The sequence below is a fragment of the Podarcis erhardii genome (assembly GCF_964252035.2).
Source record: "Podarcis erhardii genome assembly, chromosome: 11".
Taxonomy (NCBI): Eukaryota; Metazoa; Chordata; class Lepidosauria; order Squamata; family Lacertidae; genus Podarcis; species Podarcis erhardii.
Window position 1 is genome coordinate 25,260,815 of NC_138501.1, and position 22,044 is coordinate 25,282,858.

At 40.1% G+C, this 22,044-nt stretch overlaps 1 protein-coding gene across 5 annotated transcripts in view; it reads left to right on the top strand.

Moving 5' to 3' along the window:
* KIAA0825 overlaps positions 1-22,044 on the top strand; it is a 186,780-nt gene that overhangs the window by 1,584 nt on the left and 163,152 nt on the right. For all 5 annotated transcript variants that reach the window (XR_014161101.1, XM_081880319.1, XM_081880321.1 and 2 more), the window contains exons 2-4: positions 13,938-14,050; positions 14,844-14,983; positions 17,368-17,536. Coding sequence is in view for 4 of the 5 variants with exons in the window: in XM_081880319.1 (XP_081736445.1) it covers positions 14,853-14,983; positions 17,368-17,536 (300 nt within the window). In the remaining variant the exon portion in view is untranslated. The remainder of the gene's footprint in view (positions 1-13,937; positions 14,051-14,843; positions 14,984-17,367; positions 17,537-22,044) is intronic.

The following is a 22,044-nucleotide window of genomic DNA, read 5'->3' on the forward strand; positions in this document are numbered from 1 at the left end:
CAGTTTGGGGGAAATGGATAATTCTAGATAGCAAATACCTTCAGTCTGAAAAACTTTTACAGTGTTGCCCTCTCTGCCACTTTTCTGTTCTGCTCCCCCACTGAAGCACTTGCTGTATGTGCATGTGCATGTGTGAGCACTTAAATATGGACTAAAGATGGAGTGGAATTCTTCTGAATAAAGTAAGCCCTCGTGAGTAACTGTAATAGACCAGTGTATACTGTTATGAGGTTGGGGTCAGGGTCAGTCTGAATGATACCCTGGGTCCTCTTCCTGTATCTGTGAGGGTAGAATGTATGAGGATGCTTGCCAAACTGGTTTTTGAAAAACAAACTGGTTTTTCAATGTAACTTTGACTGGCTACTTAAGTACCATGATTTAGCATATCCAAAGTAGTTGCTCTGTGCCACAGAAATAGATGGGTGGACCTTTTCCCACCCCTCTTATCTTCCAAGTAAGTAGAAGAACAATAGTCAGAGTTGCTGTGTGAGTGAGCAGGAAACTTTAAGATGGAGAGACATGCCTTCCTTAATGCTGGACTTTGGGGCTCCCCTGGAAACCTAAGGGGAAAGCAAGATCTATGTGAATGTTGCAGTTGCAAGTTTTTCCATCCTATGCTCACACTATACATAGTTGTAAATAAAACCATATACTGTATCTTAAAGACTCCACGGTCTCTTCTAACCATCATTCCAAGAAACTGAACTTGGGTGAGTGCATGAACCCCTGGAGTTTTTGTGGTCTCTCACTGCTTGGAGATTGCGATGGTGTGTAAACAATATGTTCTACATGGCAAAAAAGGCGTTTTAGCTTAAAACACAGTTTTTTCTTTATTATTATTTCATAAAATTTATAAACACTTGATTGTAAGCAACAACACTCAAAGCAGTTTATAAGAAGGATAAAACAATAAAATCATCAATAAGAAAAAATAACTACAGTATAATTTAAAACTTTCAAAAAGTTGAAATAATAGACTGGAAACAGATTAAAACTTGCATCAACTTACTAAACAACTAGTAAGGTAAAGGTAAAGGGACCCCTGACCATTAGGTCCAGTCGTTACCGACTTTGGGGTTGTGGTGCTCATCTCGCTTTATTGGCCGAGGGAGCCGGCGTACAGCTTCCGGGTCATGTGGCCAGCAGGACTAAGCCACTTCTGGCGAACCAGAGCAGCACACGGAAACGCCATTTACCTTCCCGCCAGAGCGGTACCTATTTATCTATTTGCACTTTGACGTGCTTTCGAACTGCTAGGTTGGCAGGAGCAGGGACCAAGCAACGGGAGCTCACCCCATCACGGGGATTCAAACCGCCGACGTTCTGATCGGCAAGTCCTAGGCTCTGTGGTTTAACCCACAGCGCCACCTGCGTCCCTACTACTATACAACTACAACTAGTCCCTACTACTACTCTACAACTAGTAGGCTTGTCTAAATAAAAATGATTTTAGCAGGCATCAAAAGGAATACATAGGGTGCCTGCTTGATCTCACTAGGCAGGGAGTTCTAAAGTTTTGGTGATGCCACAATAAAAGATCAAGTTCTTGCAGATGTAGAACAGATATTATGTAGCACCTGTAACAGTATCTGTTCTGATGATCGAAGCAGCTGAGTAGGTTAACTGGTCCCAAGTTGTTAAGGGCTTTAAATAATAATAGTAACACCCTGAACTCTGCCAGGTAGCAAATCAGCAACCAGCGCAGATCTCTGAGCACAGGTGTTATATGCTGACAAGGCTTCACTTTTGTCAGCTATCATGCTGCACCATTCTGCACTAACTGCAGCCTCTGGATCAAGTGCAAGGGAAGCTCCACATAAGAGTGCATTGCAGTAATCCAGTCTTGAAGTAACCAATGCATGAAATACTGTGGCCAGGCTTTCCTGGTACAGCAGTGGCCATAGCTGTCAAACCAATTGCAGCTAGTGAAAGGCAATTCTAGCCACTGAGGCTACCTGAGCCTCCAGTGATAGAGCTGCATCCCCTAAACTGCAAATGTGTTTCTTCAAGGAGTGCAACGCCATCCAGGATGGGCAATTGACTAATTTATTGGACAAGGGAACTAGTTACCTACATTGTCTCCATCTTGCCAGGATTCAAGCTCAGCATGTTTTACCTCATCCATCTCACCACTGCATGCAAGCAATGGCCCTGGGACTGCACAGCGCCTCCTGATTGTGCTGTTATGGAGAAATAGAGTCAAGTGTTATCAATATACTGATGGCACCTGGCCCCAAAACTCCCAATGACCACTCCCAGCGACTTCATGTAGATATTAAATAGCATTGGAGGAGATATTGCTCTGCAGCATCCCATAACGTAGCCTGCCAGGCTTTTTTTCTAAAGTGTTCCCTTTTCTCTTTATAGTACTATAACTATATATTTCAAATCCCCACTCCTTTTGTCTTTCCCTACATCAGGGGTCTGCAACCCGCGGCTCCGGAGCCGCATGTGGCTCTTTTACACCTTTGCCGCGGCTCCGGGGCGGATACTAGCGAGGGGAGGAGGCGCATTGTGCGCCCCGACACTCTCCACTGTGGCGGGCGCTGTACTGGCTGTGACGTCGCATGGGGGCGGTGCGTGCGTTAGTCACGCACCGTCCCGACGTCACCTTCCCGCCCGCCCACCCGCCCGCAACATTGTAAGGGGCATGTACGCTGGTCACTGCATTGAAAGGGGGCATGTACACTGGTCACTGTTTTGAAGGGGAGTGAAGAACACACACACACAAAAAGGTAACTTGTTAATTTAACGTTTATTTCTATCAGGAGGAGTAATTCTGAGGGGTCAAACAAAGAAATAATAATAAAAAGTGACAAAAAAGTTATTTTTATAATGACGAGTTTTGTGGCTCCCAGTTTTTTTTTCTTCAGAAACGGGTCCAAGTGGCTCTTTTTGTCTTAAAGGTTGCAGACCCCTGCCCTACATCATACATCTCTCTATAGAACCATTCCTTTTTTTCTTTCTATACCTCATAGAACATCCCCCACTCCGCATTGTCCCTCAGCAATCCCTTATCTCTACTTTTCCTTCTGTACTTAAGTGATAGAAATCCAAGATAAAACTTAAGATACCTTGTGGGTATACCTTTTGGGCTAGGAACTTTTGCTACCTACTAGAACACAATTAAGCTCCATCTAGCATGAAGTAAGAGAGCAGATCATCATAAGCAAAACTATTTTTTAATTTTTTTATTAAAATGTTGCATGAACTATAATGTCAGCATATTATTGAAAATTAGTCTTCTTTAGTACTTAGGTGAAAAAGAAAATATGTCCTAAATTCCTGACCGCTTGAGAATGTTACTCTAATACCTTACTCCTTATCTCAAGGCAATGCTTTATACTTGTAATCTTGTACTCTCTTTTGACCTACTTACTGTTCTAATCCCTTTCGTTGAAAAGTAATTAACTAAAATAGCTTTACAATGTTCTTATATATGATTTTGTAGCATCCCTGTTGATACATTAATACAGTGAGCTTTCTATGTTAAGTGCTTTCTAATATTTATCCTCTTCAGCCCCACAGTATCCCTGCAAGAGAGGCTATTAATATTAAATGATAGTAACTTGTCCAATCCCACCATATGAATTGTAGCTTTGCTGCACTAGTGTATTGTTCTTATAAAATTTCCTATTGCTAATCAGTTAATTAGATGCTTACAATAAGGTTGATAATAATAGTATTTAGTCTTTGTATCCTTAAAATTGTTCCAGGTATTATGACCCAAAATAAGTATCAGTCTTATTTACAGCTTTGTTTCAGTTCATTCAGTCCAACACCAGTCAGACCTTCCAATAGGATCACACTAGGCACTGTATAATAATAGAAAATTATAGGCCCTCGTCTATGGCTTGCAGTCTATGAAGATACTGTTTCAGTTAGCGTAATAGGAGGAATTCTGGATTGTTTTACTTAGAACAAGTATGCTCAAAGTATTGGGGTATGTGGTCCACATAGAATATGCTCATAGAAGTATGTGCTTGCTCCTCACTTGCATGGCACATGCACATACATGTCAATTTAAAATAACAGAGCCATCCAAACCCCTGTGTTGGAGAGAATTCGGTGGCTCTGCCTAGATCCATTGTGCTCCACCAGCAGGGGATTTGTGCCACTATAAAGGTTTCCTTTGTGTGTGCCAAAAATGCTATCAGGGTGTTTATGAGATGAGGAAGAAGTAGAACTGAGCTGTCCAAGGAGCCAGTGGATCCTAAGCTGGTTCACCTACTGACAGTGGGCTCAATCAGGGCTTCTCTGTTGTGCCAGCAAAACCTGGGATGAAACTGTTCACCTTCCATCATGAGCTCTGTTCCACCCAGCCACTACCAGATGGGAGATATGATTGGTCCCTAAGTCCCTTTAAGTTCAATAGGGCTTATTCCAGTTTGAATATGATTGCAGTCTTATTAGTGGCCTTCTATAGTTCCTTCTCTACTTCAGACAGTGTAAAGGCAGAACTACATGTTATATTCTTTTTCTCTCTTCTTTTTTCAGCTTTTTAAATGCAAAACAGCCTTTGAAGGGAAGATAAGTACAGGAGAAGTGGGGCTTCTTAATGTTGCAACCTGCTCTGGAATGCCTTTTTAGTAATGAAAAGCAAGCTATGTATTTTAAACAAATAACTACAACTTTTTATTTTTGCTCAATTTTCTCATGGAAATTTTGCCTTCTCAAGTGCTTTTACCTTGCATGAAAAATATATGTGGATGGTCTGTGATTCTACTTTGTTATTTGGTACAGGAGATCAGTTGGATGGCTACCTGGTACTCTGCTAGGGTATGTGATGAATGTGGTTAAGTTACACAGCATTGATCCATCTTTTCTATCTCTTTTCATCTGGTCTGGCTCTATGCCTAGGAAGACTGAGCTATGCCAGTTCATTTGTTGTTTGAGTTTTGTTTGCTGTAGTTATATTTGATGAGGCTCAGCTGTGTAGCTGGGAATACTCAGTATGGCAAATTATAAGAACCATATTGCAGAGGACAAGTAATTGATGTATTCACTATTTTACATCCTGAGTTTCCAAAAGGTTGTGTAACAGTTCTCCTCATTTAATCTCAGAATCCTTTCTTATAGGTTAGGCAGAGAGCTAGTACAGTGGTAACTCTGGTTAAGAACTTAATTCGTTCTGGAGGTCCATTCTTAACCTGAAACTGTTCTTAACCTGGGGTACCACTTTAGCTAATGGGGCCTCCCGCTGCCACTGTGCCGCCGCCATGCAATTTCTGTTCTCATCCTGAAGCAAAGTTCTTAACCTGAGGTACTATTTCTGGGTTAGCGGAGTCTGTATCCTGAAGCGTCTGTAACCTGAAGTGTCTGTAACCCGAGGTACCACTGTACTTGGCCCCAGGTTACCCAGTAGGCTTCATGGCTAAGTAGGGATTTGCTGGGTGTGCCCAGTCCTAGTCAGGCACTGTAACTACTAGACCATGCTGGTGTTCCTAGTATAGTAATACTGACCATAGTTATGGGGTGCTCTTACGTTGATCACTGATATTGGAGACTCAAGTAATCTTTGTAGTGAGGAGTTCCTTCTACCCAATCCAGCTGGTATGCCAACTACACCTGTTCCTGGGCAAAGATAACTTCATCACTGTGACCCGTACATTGGTAACCTCAAGACTGGAGAATTGTAATATGCTCTATTTGGGACTACCCTTAAGGTTGGTTTTGAAGCTGTATCTACAGTGGTGCCCCGCAAGACGAATGCCTCGCAAGACGAAAAACCCGCTAGACGAAAGGGTTTTCCGTTTTTCAAGGCGCTTCGCAAGACGAATTTCTCTATGGGCTTGCTTTGCAAGACGAAAACGTCTTGCGAGTCTTGCAATTTTTTTCGCTTCCCCCCCCTTTTCTAAGCCGCTAATAGCCGCTAATAGCCGCTAATAGCGCTAAGCCGCTAAGCCGCTAATAGCGCTAAGCCGCTAAGCCGCTAATAGCGCTAAGCCGCTAATAGCGCTAAGCCGCTAAGCCGCTAATAGGGTTGATTCGCAAGACGAAAAAACCGCAGGACGAAGAGACTCGCGGAACGGATTCTTTTCGTCTTGCGAGGCACCACTGTATTGTAAAATGCAGCCAGTAGGGACAACCTCTCATGTAACATTGTACTGCTCTTACAGGCGTTGTACCAGTTGCCGGTAAAGTTTTTGCATTGACCTATAACAACTTGGGACTAGGATAGCCAAAGTAATGCCTTTCTTCCTGTTACCCTACAGCAGGGATGAGGAAGTTTATGGCTTCACAGACCAGATTGGTCTTGTTGGCCAAATTTGACATGTGGGGTCCGCTCCCATTGTCAATTACTTGAGATCACAATGATCTGGCACTTAGAAGCTCCAAAGTTGAGACTGCAAAGCACCTCACAGGCAGCAATTCACTACTAAAATGAAGTGGGGAGGCATGGGTTTGGCAGGGGCTTCAATGCAAACCCATTGGAGTGATGTCAGGTGATTGATAGGTGGGTATGGTTTTGAGAAACTGGCCTCATGGACCAAATTGGAACGCCTGGCAGGCCACTGCTTTGGATAACATGACAATCAGGTGGTGAGGCCCTTCCAGTTGTACTGCAACCTCTGTAGGTACAATAAACAGCCACTAGAGGAAGGACCCTTTTCTGTGATGGTAATAGCAATCAAGACTCTTGAGGAATTAAATTTGGTAGTTTCACTTTGCGGTCTCTGTTTTGATGTTCAAGTATGGCCACTTTAAGGTCAGTTAATGAGATTTTTGTCCATTGGTCCTTTCATGTAGAGACTGGGTGGTTTGTACTATGTAGAATGTAAAGGGACATTGTTGGCAAATCATTGGAAGATGGTCAGATAAATGAATGTGGATGACATTATTAGGTCCTGTAATATGGTAATTTATCCAGAGTAGACAAATCCAGCATAGTACTTCAAGCATCTGTTGAAGTGGACTATAGTGCTCAAGCATAGTCTTTAAGATGCCATAAGATGCTTTGTTGATTTTGCTGCAACCGACAAATATGGCCACATCTTTGGAAATTGTTTAAAATGTTTGCTTCTGCTTAAAGAAAGTAGCTTATTTGACTTCCAACTTCTCTAAACAAGTCTGATGCACAAGATTCATACTCTGAAAGGTAAATAGTGACAAGTTCAGTCAAAAGGAAAAGAGTAATAATTTATAAGGGAACTGTAGATAATGATGCCAGCCAGTCGTTTTAAAGTGCATCTATCTCACCTTTAATGAATTAGATTTGTCAACAATGTATGTTTTATGCACTACTTCTAATGAAATGGCATACCAGTAACGCGGTGTACTTTGAGGTTTCCTCTATCAAAGCTTTTTGCTGTCTTAAAATAGACCTTTTAAATAATAGATACTAAAAACTACATTTAAATAACATTAAGGTTGTGACACAGACACCAAATGACAAACTTCAGGCAATTCAAAGTCTGACATCTTGTCATTAACTCATATTGTTGTTTTTTAAAAAGAATAAGCACAATAGCATGATTTAAGGTTGACTGTCAGCTTAACTTTATATATCTTGGCTTTTGTTATTGGTGTCACAACCTTAATGTCATTTTCACTTAGGCTTTCACATTTCTTTTGGTAAATTCTTAAAGGAAAAATAACTGAATGGCACATCTAAAACACATAAATAGCTTCTTCAATAGCTTATTCTGAGCCTCAAACTAAAAATCTAGAAACTCTATTTTAGGGTGGGGTGCTTCCAGCTAAATTGCCAATGCTTTGTTTGTGTGTCTGCCCCTACCAAGCACAGAAACAGATTCCTATATTTAATTTCCTTCTATTCAAGGCAATTAAGATTTTAAATGTTCATTATTTTAAATATAAGCCCCATTATATAATAACACAACACATGCATAAGTACTTAACATTTGTTATTTGACACATTTTATCAAATCAAATCCGTTTATTGTGAGGACCATGCCTGTGCACAAAAATCAACACTACAGTAGTTAAAAATATTAAAATTCATTACATACTATGCCAACAAAACCTTCTTCCCACAAGATAGAAAAGGAGGGAAAACAAGCAGCGATATCACCGATCCCATCCTTCGGAGAGCTTTCACTATGGCACGGTTTCAAACATTGCCAACTGCCTACCTGACCAGTAGATACACAAAAAACCCCGTAGAACATCGTTTATGTCCTTGCCATATGAAAATTAAAGAGGATCTTACACATTACTTCCTCTATTGCCCCATTTACTTGGGCTTTAGAGACGCATTGCTGCAAATTATACCCAACTCTATAACCAGACACATTTTATTTGCCAACCAATTGCACTTGCAATTCTTTTGCATTTGTTTTATGGAAATGTTGTTTATTTAAACTGTATTTGATTAAAATATTTCTGTCTTACCATTCTGCTTTCCCAAAAGCACTCAAGTTAGCTAATGGGATAAAACTCAAAAGATACCTAAAGTACAAAACTCAAACAAATCTATCTATCTATCTATCTATCTATGAATGAATGAAACATTTGGCAAGATCACAAAACCAAAAATCAGAAAAGCAGGCAAAATGATGAAAAACCACTGCAGCTTCACAGAATCAGGATCATTCTAAAAAGCCTACCTCAAATGCCTTCCAAAATAAGAACATTTTAATGGATCACCAGAAGGCAAGGGGCAGTTTTGCCAAACAAGATCCTTGAGTTATTTGGCCTGGGTGTAATGTCCCATGACTCAGCTTCCTCACCTCAGATAGTGAGGGGTCTCAAATCATGGCGGCCTCTGAACAGAACAGAAGATTCATTTAAGAGGAGGCAATCCTTGAGATATCTAGGTCTCGGGCTAATAAGAGCTTTGGAAATGAAAGCCTTTCAGTATCTGGGTGTATTTAAATCTGGCTTCAGACCTGGCTTTGTTACTGAAGCATTCTTGGTTACGCTGATGGATAACCCCTACTGGGTGAAGTGGAGCGTGGCCCTGTTAATTCTGGATTTCTTTGTGGCTTTCTGTTCCATTTACTATAGAATCTGGATAGGCTGGCTGGGGGGCTGGTATGCTGTACCTCTGTGGTTCTGGTCCTGCCTGGTGGACCAACTCCAGAAGGTGGGATTTGTGTTTTGGAGGTCACTCAGGATTCAGTATTGTCTCTCATGCTGCTCATCATGTACAGGAAATTTTGGATGTAGCTATCGAAAGACTAAAGTAGCAGCAGTACACTGAAGACACCAACATTCAGTTCTTCTTTTATTCATCTGAGTGCTGGTAGATCCAGATTTGAAATGAGAGGTTGTGGCAGCCAAGGCATGCAGCATCTTCCACTTGCCAAGGCAGTTATAACCACTCCTGGACAGAGGGTGCCTGGCCATGGTTATCCCTGCTCTGGTTAACTTCCAGGTTAGACTACTACTTCAGTGTCTGGGTTACATGAACATTTCAGTTAGTCCCAAATATAGCTTTTGTAGTTAACTTGAAGTAAGTTAAACGGTGGAGCTCCTTGCCCCAAGAAAATCACCATGGCAATTAATTTTGAAATTTCCAAAATGGGATTAGATATCAATACAAAATGATGCTGGTAATTACTAACTAATTATGCCAAACTCTCCCTTTACCTGCCACCATTTTGTCATTGGATCCACCCCTGTACCTTTTGACTGAGGCTTATCAGTTTTGTGACTGTTGGGCTCATATTTTTCCACCTTCTCAAGTGGGAGGAAATGAGAACCCCTGTTGTAGAGAATTGCTCTTAGAAAATTCAGATATACTTTCTGAATATAACTTTCTATACTATGTCTCTGTAGGAATATTGTTTGTTATATGGTGTGACACTGGAAAGTAATATAAATCAGATTCTTAGGTTGTCTCCCATTCAGATACAGCAGCCTTCTGGTCAGTTTTGTGATCTCATTAGTTGCTTAGCAAATTAAGTGGTGAAGGAAAACTTTAACAAATAGCAGAACTAGAAATATTGGAAATAGTCGTGTTGTCCTAAAAAATAAAATAAAGAATTTTCACCTCCTTGAAGGCAGTGGTGCTGTACATCCTCCATGAGCAAGGGAAGACCCACAATCATATCTGCATGCATGGTGTGAGCCAAAACATTGTTTTGTTTTGTACTCTAGATTTTGTGATTGAGCTGTGGCAGCTGGCATCATGTGTGGCTTGTATTACTTGGTGGTAAAGGACTTGAAAGCATATGCTGTAGCTCATGGGTAGGCAAACTAAGGCCTGGGAGCCAGATCCGGCCCAATCACCTTCTAAATCTGGCCCGCATACAGTCCAGGAATCAGTGTGTTTTTACATGAGTACATGGAATGTGTTCTTTTATTTAAAATGTATCTCTGAGTTATTTATGTGGCCTGTCCAGTGTTTTTACACGAGTAGAATGTGTGCTTTTATTTAAAATGCATCTCTGGGTTATTTGTGGGGCATAGGAATTAGTTCATTTCCCGCCTGCCCCCCCAAAATGTAGTCCGGCCCCCCACAAGGTCTGAGGGACAGTGGACCGGCCCCCTGCTCAAAAAGTTTGCTGACCTCTGCTGTAGCTGTACACAGAGAGAGCATTTTCTGTAAGCTCTACCCTCAGGTGGCTGAGACTCTGCTTCTTTGCACCCCAGGTTGCACCCAGATACCAGAACTTTGTTTTTCAAGAGTTAGTAATACTGTGGATTTCAATTAGAGAACAATTCAGTTCCCACAAATAATCTCTTCCATTCTGCCTCTCCATATTATGCATTTGCTAGCAATGATGTGTGTCATTTGGGGAGGGGGCACAATGCTATCACATCATCCCTCAGCACTATTGGTGAGGCAGGTATTAGGATTGAGCGAAGTATAGAGTTTGTAAAATATTTTATGGTTTCTCTCCTGAAAACATAAGTTTCTGAAATTATTTCTGATCTTCCCCTTTCTTATAAATTTTTATATATGATGTTTCTTTCATTCTGTAGTTTTTTTCTGTGCAGCTAATTTTATTTGGTCTTACTTTTAAAAATACAGTCCCAGTTGTTTACCTACTAATTCCATGAATCTACATTAAACAAGCAGTTTATATCAAACTCCTGGCAGCCTTGGTTTAAAATTAAAATATATGATTTACTGTTGAAGTTGTCAAGACTGGAAATAATATTTGTCCAGCTGGACAGCTTTCTTTTGTACTTACTAAATGAAAGTTGAGATTCTGTCTCCTCTATGAAAGCTTCTGTGTCAAGAAGGTAATTTGGACAGTTTGTGCCTTGACAAGGATTATTAAAATCAGATGGAGTGAAGGGAAGTGAGTGTGAGAGAGCAAAATTGACACTGACACTCTCTATTATTTGTGGCTAAGATCATGATGCCTAAGTTGATAGATTTTAAATGTTAGATTTATTCAGACACATTAAGCAGTGAACACAGTACAACTGAATTACAGTTGGGTTCTCAAACACTAGGAGATGTACTCTTTGTTTTAAAAAGTCAATTTCAGTAGTTGCGAGTTGATATAAACCCGTAGTCCATGTTCCTTCTCTATAACATAACTAGTAGCAGAAATGTCAAAGGAAGTGAAACTGATGATTACATAGGGAAGGAAATTATGATAGTTTCTTTTTCTGCTTATGTATTCTGTGAGGAATTTGGAATAAAAAAATTCATGAATCTGAATATTATGAGATCGTGTTCAATAGTAAAGGACCAAAGAAGAAATACGAGATAGAAACTAAAGAGGCCTAAAGAGGCCTCTGAATGCATGCAGCTGCTTATGCATGTGCACTGGGGTTCTATGGATTCTCTGTTGTAGCTGTAGCTCCCTGTACTGCATCACAGGCTGCCCCAGAGTCTCCCAAGTTTTTCTATAGCAGTTTTTGGCTGGAGGAGATACAAGGAGTGCAAGGATCTCTTCTTCAACCTTTCTTTCTGCTTGGTTTCAGAGATGTTAATAAAGAATGATTTCAACACTGAAAACTTAGTGCAGCAGAATATAACATAAGGGGACACTTTTTCTAAAAAATACAGTGGTACCTCTGGTTACGTACTTAATTCGTTCCAGAGGTCCGTTCTTAACCTGAAACTGTTCTTAACCTGAAGCACCACTTTAGCTAATGAGGCCTCCCGCTGCTGCCGCACCGCCGTCACGCGATTTCTGTTCTCATCCTGAAGCAAAGTTCTTAACCCGAGGTATTATTTCTGGGTTAGCGAAGTCTGTAACCTGAAGCATATGTAACCTGAAGCGTATGTAACCCGAGGTACCACTGTACAATTTCAGATATAATATCAGGGATTAGTTGATAGATGCCAGAGCTTCATACTGTGGTCAGGAATTGGCAGCCATAGTTTAGTATGATCATACTTGCCAGTAAAGTGGTATGTTGAAGACATTATTAATAAATCTGGCTAGACAAACAGTAGCTTTTAAAATAGTTGAAGGTGATATGATAGATAACATTGCCTTTGGTGCATATGCTCAAGTATATTGTCTCATTGTTTCTAATAAAACAGATTTTGAAGCATTCCAGAAATCTACAAAATGTGAGTGTACTGTTGGCAGTGATGCCTCTACCATACCACTGGTCAACACTCTGAGAATGCTGTCATCTCCAGCCTAAAATAACAACTTCTAAAGATCCTCAGAGTTTTAATGGGCATGCTAATTTGGTACCTATTGTTCTATGTTTGCTGCACTTCACTGAATTATAACCTGCCAAGCCTTTCTTTTAACATTCCTGGGATTGTGGACAAAGCCATAATACCTTATTTTGATTCAGTTTCTTATATCCAGTCACAGAGCTGTCCTGTGTTTAAAAAAGAGCAGATAGTTTTACAAATCTGCATCTATCCTAATTTAGCCTCCTTTGTTACTTCTCGCCACTTCTTATCTCTTGCCATTTTTAAAATATTGGAAGCTGACGTGAACCTGCAGATGGCAACAGGGTGTAAATGTAAATTGATACATCTTATTAGGTCTCCTTTGGATGATTGTGCCAGAGCATGAGCTGATTCTGACGTTACTTTTTGTACTTTGCTTCCTGTTGCTAAATATAAAATAAATGCTTGTCCCATCAAGTACCGTATTTTTCGCCCCATAGGACGCACTTTTCCCCCTCCAAAAATGAAGGGGACACGTGTGTGTGTCCTATGGGGCGAATGCAGGCTTTCGCTGAAGCCTGGAGAGCGAGAGGGGTCAGTGTGCACTGACCCCTCTCGCTCTCCAGGCTTCACACAGCTCTCCGCAAGGCGTGGGAGCCCAGCGCTGGGCTCCCGCGGCTTGCGGAGAGTTGCCTGCATGCTGAAGGCTGGGCGCGCTGAGCTTAGCACGCCCAGGCTTCGCGCAGCTCTCCGCAAGGTGCAGGAGCCCGGCGCCAGGCTCCCACGGCTTGTGGAAAGTTGCCTGTTCTGGGGGCTGGGGTCGGGGGAAGCTTGGGCTTCCCCTGCCCCAGCCCCCGCGCCGGGGGAAAAAATTATTCCCCCCCCCCTTTATTTCCCCCCCCAAAAACTAGGTGCGCCTTATGGGACGGTGCGTCCTATAGGGCAAAAAATACAGTATGAACTTTTAGAATTGAGTATATATCCCTACTTTTAAAAAAGTTTTGAATCAGTGACCTGAATCTTTCCCTTAGATTTGTACCTTGCTTGAAAAAAACATTTAAATGGATGAATGCAGATTCTGGGGAATATGTTGGCTAATATTTACTGATTACTTTATTAAAATGACACGCTCTGAAATTCTGTTTCAATTCCCATAATAAACCAAGGAAATTGCATGAACCTAACATTGGCAAATACAATGTTTGTATTTTCACAATAGATTGTAATTTGTTTTGTAGAAAACACACAAATGGGATGTTTTCTTTTTCTTATAATCAGCAAAAAGTGTACCAAAGCATGAGCACTTTGCAGAAGCAATACGGTATTGTTAAATTCAAACATTTGAAAACAGTTTTGTAGCCTATGTTGAATATGAATTATTTTTGGTGGCTAATTATTTAATATGAATTTTTATGTGTTCTGTTTTCTGTAGAGAATAGTATCTGAACACTGATGTGACACCTATGCCCTCTGGTGAGTCGTTGTGGAGGACACAGATGCTTCTCCAGCCTTTAGCTACCCTTTTGCCTTGGTTCTGCCCATCGGGTGAGTTGGACTCTTGTTATGCAGGCCCTGCATTCCAGAGTGACCTACATGAGATCAGTAACAAAAAATACAGTCCCTGCTCTCTGTTACCAGATCTGCTTGTGTGCTAGTACACACACGTGTGAATTTATATCTTAGGTATGTATGCAGACAAAAGGTTATTTGGGGGAATTAGCTATACTGACCTTTGGATCTTTACAGGATATGAATGTGTGCTACAGACAGGATTGCATTGACTAGTTTGCCTTGGGGAATTTTGCAATAATTAGTAAGAAACCAATATTAGTGTGCTGGCTTTTGAGAGCTCGCCGTAAGCACACCAGGGAGCCTGAGGTAGCTGGTTTCTCTGCATAGTCAGGGGTCAGTGAACCTTTTCAGCAGGGGGCCGGTCCACTGTCCCTCAGACCTTGTGAGAGGTCAGACTATATTTTTTTTGGGGGGGGGAATGAACGAATTCCTGTGCCCCACAAATAACCCAGAGATGCATTTTAAATAAAAGGACACATTTTACTCATGTAAAAACGCACTGATTCAGGAACGTCTGCAAGCCAGATTTAGAAGGCGATTGGGCCGGATCTGGCCCCCGGGCCTTAGTTTGCCTACCCATGGCATAGATGATGGATTCCCCATCTCTCTCTCTGCTGCATTTTGACTGTTGAGGGAGGAGCTCACTATACATGGTCTTGTATATCCCAGTATGCTTCATTTCTCTTATCATTTAGCATTTCTGCAATCAAATTTTCAAATATATTTAATCTTACTATTTATCTTCTATTTTTATTATCTAATTTAGTATTTGGAAATGGAGTGGGGAGGTGAATATTCTCTTGATTCTTCCAACTTGGATTGTTTGTTAAACATACTTCCTGGAGATCTGGAGTTTCAGCAGATACTTGGTGACATTGATGAGAAAATAAAGAAAAATGCTTCTAGGTAAGCTGTGTGGTATTGGGGCAGAAGTCGACTTCAGTTGCATTTATGCTGATTGCTACTGCTTTTGTTAGGTAGTTTTCTGCAACCTGATTTTAAAAATTCCATCAGTTACTTATATACTTGTCCTTATTTCATTCTAAAAATGAAACATGTACTTCCTTGGATCAAGAAACTAGTACCAGAGTCAGACCTGATAAAAGAATACATTGAGAGAGTATACATTGTATTGCTACCAAGACATTCAGGTGAGGGAAACTCCCTCAATATAATTGTTCCTCCCCTCACTATTGGTTAAAGGATATAGTGCTGAAAGCCCTGTGGAATGCATGGTTCATTAAATTCAAAAACATTTCAGTGCTATTTGGCAAGAATTCAGCCTTGAGACTGCTATGCACCATATTAAGTCAGAAATTATTTTCCTAAATGAGTTAGAAGATTTTGTGAATATACTTATTGAAATTTGGAGTTCTGTGGCCTATTAATAAACTGGAACTGAACTGATATATATTTTGCTATAATGAAGCATTGTGGTTTTTACCAAAGTGATGTCTCTGTGCCTAATCCTAATCCTTCTATCAATGTTAGGACAAATTATTGGAAACATTTTGTTCTGTAAAGGGTTGTAGTGGCTTGTAATAATTGGTTATCACTTATCAGGTAGATTAGTCTCAAACCTTATTTTTAATGTAACCAGGTTTAGGTAACAAACAATAGTTGAGCCTTTACAGTTCACAAAGCTATAATTCATTAACTTTGATTAAGTGAGACACATTAGATACTACAATAGAAGTCTTTGACAAAATGTCCCAGAAACCAAAGTCTATAACTAGTGCATTGAGTTTCAGATTCCTAAGACAGGCTTAAATAAGTTACGAAGATACATCCTGGTTTTTTTATCACATTTAGAACTAGTGTTGGAATGGTATATTATATCTGGAAGTTGAGTGTGGACCATAGGGTATTATTTTCCATAGTAGTCCTTGAATTCATGAAAAGGTTCTTTGATAAAGATAAGATATTTGTTTCAGGGGCACCATTTCGAACCCATTCTTTCTCTAAGGTTTCTTGAAAAGGCCTTTGAATGTGCTTGATAGGCCACCCATACTTGATTACTTTTTAAAGACGCTTTCCTATATTACAGTCATTAGTATGATTTCAGAGGATGATCCAATAGGGGAAAATTGCATCTTTATCAGGTTAGATAGCATCTGCAATGTTTAGATAGTTTTGAACTTTGTTTAAAATGATACAATCAGCACATCAACCATGGCTTCCCAAAGAATCCTGAGAGTTGTTAGTAGACCCCTAGTCTGCCACAGAGCTGCAATTTTCAGAATGGTTTACCCTTCAGTTTTCAGGAAACCCTTGAGAATTGTAACTCTCTGTTGTAGACTGGTGGGACGGAGAGGAATGATGGGGGAAACTGCTGGGGAACCCCCAAGGGAAGAAGGCTGGGAACAGGAGGTGTTGAAAGCTTAAAGAGTAACAGGGCTTAGTGAGCTGGGAGAGTCTGTGGCAGAGAGGTCAAGAATCAGAGGCAGAAGATGAAGTAAGTGAAAGGAGGGAGGTCAAGAGGCAGTGATGAGTCAGGCGGCTGAAGAGCCATGGGTGTCAAAGAGCGAGTCGGCAGTAAATCACACCATTCAGAGTTGGAGTTAACTTTATTAGCAAAAAACATGATATTCACAGGGTTGACTGTCATTAGTGAGACCTAATGAACACAGCAGCTAATCCCCATTAGCTCTTACCCCATTAATCAGTTGACAAGACTGAAAGTCCCCACCTCCCCACAGCCGCGTAAGTCTCCTCCTCTGCTGGGCTTTTCCCAAGCAATTGGAAGCTGCACCTGTTGCTACTGCGCTCGTTTCAGCCCTCTTCTGGTTCTAGCAGATGGGAGGGAGGGGAGCGGAGCTTGTCTCCGCAGGAAAACACTGTGGCAAAGAATTCAGCCCCCAAATGGATTACATATTTGTAGAAAATGGTGTCAGTAATTACCAGCTGATTAAACCTGCCACCATTTTGTGACTGGCTTTGCTCCTGCACCACTGTTATATTACTAGTGAACTTCAGTAATTTTCTACCCCTGAGGATAGAAAGGATAAAATAATCCCTGTTTTAGGAGTGATGGAAATTGCTGATACAAAGCACACACATCCAATTGTTTTTAAGGTTGTAAGGTGGTGATTAACCCCAACTGTATTATGACACGTGCACAGTGAGGCCTGCTCACCAGGACAGGCTTCTGCATTGATGGTGTCCATAAAACTAAATTACTGTTAATATGGTAAATTAAAGTGTTATATAATATAATGCTATTTAATGTTGAATACTTTGCCGTAAATGATAAGTATTCATTTTTAATGTTTGCTTCTTTTCTACTTTAGCATGGAACAGTGTCTTAAGGAGCTGCAATCAGAAATAAATGAAACTTGTCCTGATGAATTGCTACAAGACACAACTGACTGCCTTCAGTGGTTAAATAATTGTAGTTTCAGCTCAATCAAGCCATCTTCAACCCCTCACAGAGAATTGATCAAGTTTCTCCAAACACTGGTAAAAATGCTGTTGTTTTATGCCATAGTTAAAAATTATTTTCTTTTATAAAAAAAAAATTGAATATCATGCAATGCAGTAAGAAACAAACTAATTAAATGATAAAAAAGAAAGAGTGAAGAAAATACAAATTCCTTTCTCAAACATTGATTTTAATCCTTGTCTCGCATAGAAGGCGGTGGATCCTCCCAGCTCTCACCTCAGAGCTTTCCTTTCTTCTTCAAACCTCCCAGCCTTGGATATCTTCCCTTCCCTGCCTCTCACACAGGGTCCTTCACCAGCCGGCCATCAGCTTCATGTGTGCACAGTCCTCTTAATAATAAAAAATAATAAAAGAATGAGAAAAGAAAAAAGGGGAAAGTGGAAGGTATGAAAAGTGCTTCTGCCACAGATTAGGATGAAGAATCAGCATGGGGAAGTTGGTGTCAGCAGCAGATCCCTGGACTGGCCACCTCTTCAAGCCTCCTTCCTGTGGTGCTTCTCCTGCCAGGCTGACTCTTCTAAGGGGTTAATGGGGTAGGGATTGAGATCTAGGGGGCAACAGGTAGGGTATCTGCAAGGTCTAGGGAGTGGGGTAGTTGGAGCTAGTTAGCCAGGGGTGCAGCCTCTGGTATTTAAATATTTTGTTATTGTTGATCTTAATGTGTTTAATTATATGCTTGTCGGGTGTCCCCCTCCCCCATTTTTTGCATTTTATATGTTTGTATTTTACTTGCCAAAGTTTGTGTTCCTCTTCATGCTGTTCATTTGCACAAGGCTTCTGTTTTCTGAAGGAAACCTTCTTTCCTCTTTTAGCTTCTTTGTCTTAGCTCATTAACCTTGTTGGCATCCTCTTGAAATTGGTGGTACTTTTCTTGATCTGCAGTAAAATTCTAGCTGAACTGTTATTATGGCTTTAAATAATCACAAGCATTTTAAAGAGATTGAACCCTCTTGATTAAGTGGCCTGTAATTTCCTAGTTTGCTCCTCTCTTTATTACGTCATAAAAATTGGTATTATATTTAGCTAAAGACTAAACAATTAAAATGACTTTAAAACCATTAGTATAAAGACTTATTTTAGTGGCAATTTCTTTTTTTTTTTAAAGTAAACCTGTAATTTCACATTGAATTCCCGAAGAGCCCCTGTAGATGTCACTTGGATCCAGTGATTTGTTAATTTTCAAATTGTTAATTAGCCTAGAGCTTCAAATCTCATCACTTCTATTTGACTCATTTCTTCAGACATCTTCCTTGAAAAAAATGATTCAGGCATGTGTAATTATCTTTTTTCTTCTTCAGTTGTTCAGCTATTTGATCCACTGTATACAATATACAAGACAGAATAAAAAGCATAGGTTTTTGTCACACACATATTGAAAGCTATTACTGAATTTATGTAATTAAGTTTTATTTCCTGGCATTTTGTTTAAACATTCTGAAATCAGTTAAATCAGAGTTCTAGATTCTGAATGGGTATCAGCTAATGAGTCCTGTCAGTGGAAGCTCCATGCAAGGACTGCCTCTTGCACAATGGGGCTGTCTCTCCTCTCCTCCTTCCATGCACGCCCCCCTTAAATTGGCAGGAATCAGGAGAACCCCTAGAACAGCACACCAGGGGTGGGATCATTCCATCTGGCAATCCAAAATGCACTTTAGCACAACATTGAATTCATTCCTCTGATAATATTTTTTGGAAAAATGAATATATTCCGATCTGTAATCCATCAAGATTAAATGTGTAAAGTGATCAGTTAAGAAGAGACAAGTACAAATATTCTGTAAGGTACTATGTAAATTCTTAGCCTGAAAATTCTAACACCTTAATAAAAATCAGTACAATTTTTGTTTGAACTGTGAGGAGCTTATTAAAGCATTTATAAAATTGTGGTATATTTGCAAATTAACTTGATTGTGTTTGGTTACCACCTATAAAATACACTCATAGGATATGTACAGTCTACTCTGAAAGAGTCTGCGTCCACCATTTTGGATACATTTCTTCCGATAGGCACCTGCAGCACTGTTTGAAGCCTTTTGAAACCTTGACTTTCAAATACAAAAGCCTGCCTTAACATAGGCAGTTTTCAAAAAGACTTTGAAATGGGAAACTAAGCTTGCAAAGCTTCAAAGCCAGCTGCAGGAACTCTTCTTTTAGGAGTACCAACTCCAAAATGGTGTATGTAAACCACCTGGTGACCATTTTAGGGATGTATCTTCAATTTGAAAAGACTTTGAACACTGCTTAGGTTTAGGTAGGCTTTTGTAATTGAAAATATTTCTGTTTAAGCTTCAAAAGCAGCAGCACTTTCTTGTGGATGACATTTTTGGATTCATATTCCATAAGAAAGAAGTCCATTGGCTGGTTTGAAAGCTATTGAGCTTTTATGCTATCTTTAATAAAATAGCATATTTGACAATCTCATAGAAAGTTAAGATTGTTTAAATGTAATATTTCTCATAACTTCCCATATATCTTGAAGATAAGTAATTTCTCTGCTAATCTGCTCTAGGAATTGCAAAAATAGTGAGTGGATTAATTTGTATCTGTGCATTTGAATATTACGTACACAAATACGCCCTGTTATTTAAAATTATATTATTGTGAGTCCATGTGTAATATAATGCAATATTACACTATTCTCTCCTAGAGTGCAAATAAATATTGTACTTTGAGAAACCAATAGGGGGTTAAAAATCCTTTTTATTAAGACATATTACATGTATAACTAAACACAGTAATAAAATACATATAATGAAACAGAATTCAGGAAGAGGTTGTTAAACTTCTGGCACCACCCTGAGATCTTTAGATGAAGGATGGTATACAAACAAACAGCTTTCCTTCCTTTCAAAGTCCATGGTGGGCGTTGAACACTTTCAGGATGGCAACTGCTACCGCTGCTCCCAGGTAGAGCTATTCAGAATTACTTCTTCCTCTAAAAGAAGCCACCCACCATTGGGTCAGTGCTCCAAAACCTGATGTGTTTTGGGACTGGAGCGTGACAAGTAATCTGGGCTTTGTTTTATAGTTGAATTCATTTTTGAAGCCTTTGCAGAGTTTCAAGAGAGTGAACTTAAGCAACCTTTTTCAGCCGTGGGCCGATCCACCATCCCTCAGACCATGTGGTGGGCCGGACTATATTTTGAAAAAAATTAAATGAACAAATTCCTCTGCCCCACAAATAACCCTGAGATGCATTTTTTAAAAAAGCACACATTCTACTCATGTAAAAACACCAGGCAGGCCCCACAAATACCCCAGAGATGCATTTTAAATAAAACGACACATCCTACTCATGTAAAAACACGCTGATTCCCAGACTGTCCGCTGGCCAGATTGAGAAGGCGATTGGGCCGCATCTGGCACCTGGGCCTTAGGTGATTTAAGCTGTTGATGACACTCATGCACTTGTGATCTTCTCTAGTTTTGTCTGGGTATGGTGGGCTACTCCTCCTACAGGAGGAAGCAAATTGCATGGTTATGCCTTTGAGCTCCAAGAGGATCTCAGTGGTGTTCAATGCCCTATGGAGATAGAAGTTTATAGGTAGGAAATTTACATTTTCTCCCCTTGAGGGACCTTATTTTAATTCTAGAAAGCTTAAAGATACCTACGGCTAGTCATACAGTCCATAAACTATTGTATGATTCACGTATAAACTAAAACAGTCAATTGTGAGTTAAATGAATTGTGTCCATTATTTTTTATTTTTGTTCAGCTGTCATAATCATGGAAATTGCTGTCAGCCATGTCTGTGATTTCCAAAACAACCCATTTTGTTTGTCTGCATTGCCAGGGGGCCAAGACTGCTTGCACCAGCAAAAAAGTACTACGTAAATCAGCTCATTTTCTTTAAGTTTATCAGAAGCTCTTGAGAAACTTTATTTAATCCTTCTGCCCTAGTAGGCTGGAATTTTGCATTTATTCATCCATGTCTAATTTATTTGAGTTAGATTTATGCACATGTAAATGAGTTCATATTGAACTCCTAATATCTAGGCTCCATCCAGAACAAATGGGAAAGAATTCCATTTAGTTGTAGGAATTAGTCATAACTTACTTTTAAAAGTAAAATTCACATTTTTCTTCCAGTTTTCAAGGTAATTATGTTACCCAGCATAATATGAAATGTTCAACCTCCTCTCAGCCTTTTGTGTCCATAATAGGATGAAGTTGGACTATGAGGACAGTGACTACTGTAAACACTATTACATTTAGCATTAGAACAATGTATATTTGATCTTATAGAATTTCAAATGCATTTAAAAGTATATAAAATGTTAATCAGCCAAAGTCAAAGGCCTGAGGAACGTTTTCACCTGGCACCTAAATATATACAATCAAGGTGCTAGGCAGGCCTCCCTGGGGAGAGCATTCCACAAGCGGGGAGCTACCACAGAAAAAGCCTGTTTTTGTGTTGTCACCCTCTGGATCTCTTGTGTAGGAAGCACAAAAAGAAGGGCCTCTGATGTTGATGATCACAAGGTCTGGGTCAGTTCATATGTGGAGAGGTGGGCCTTGAGGTAT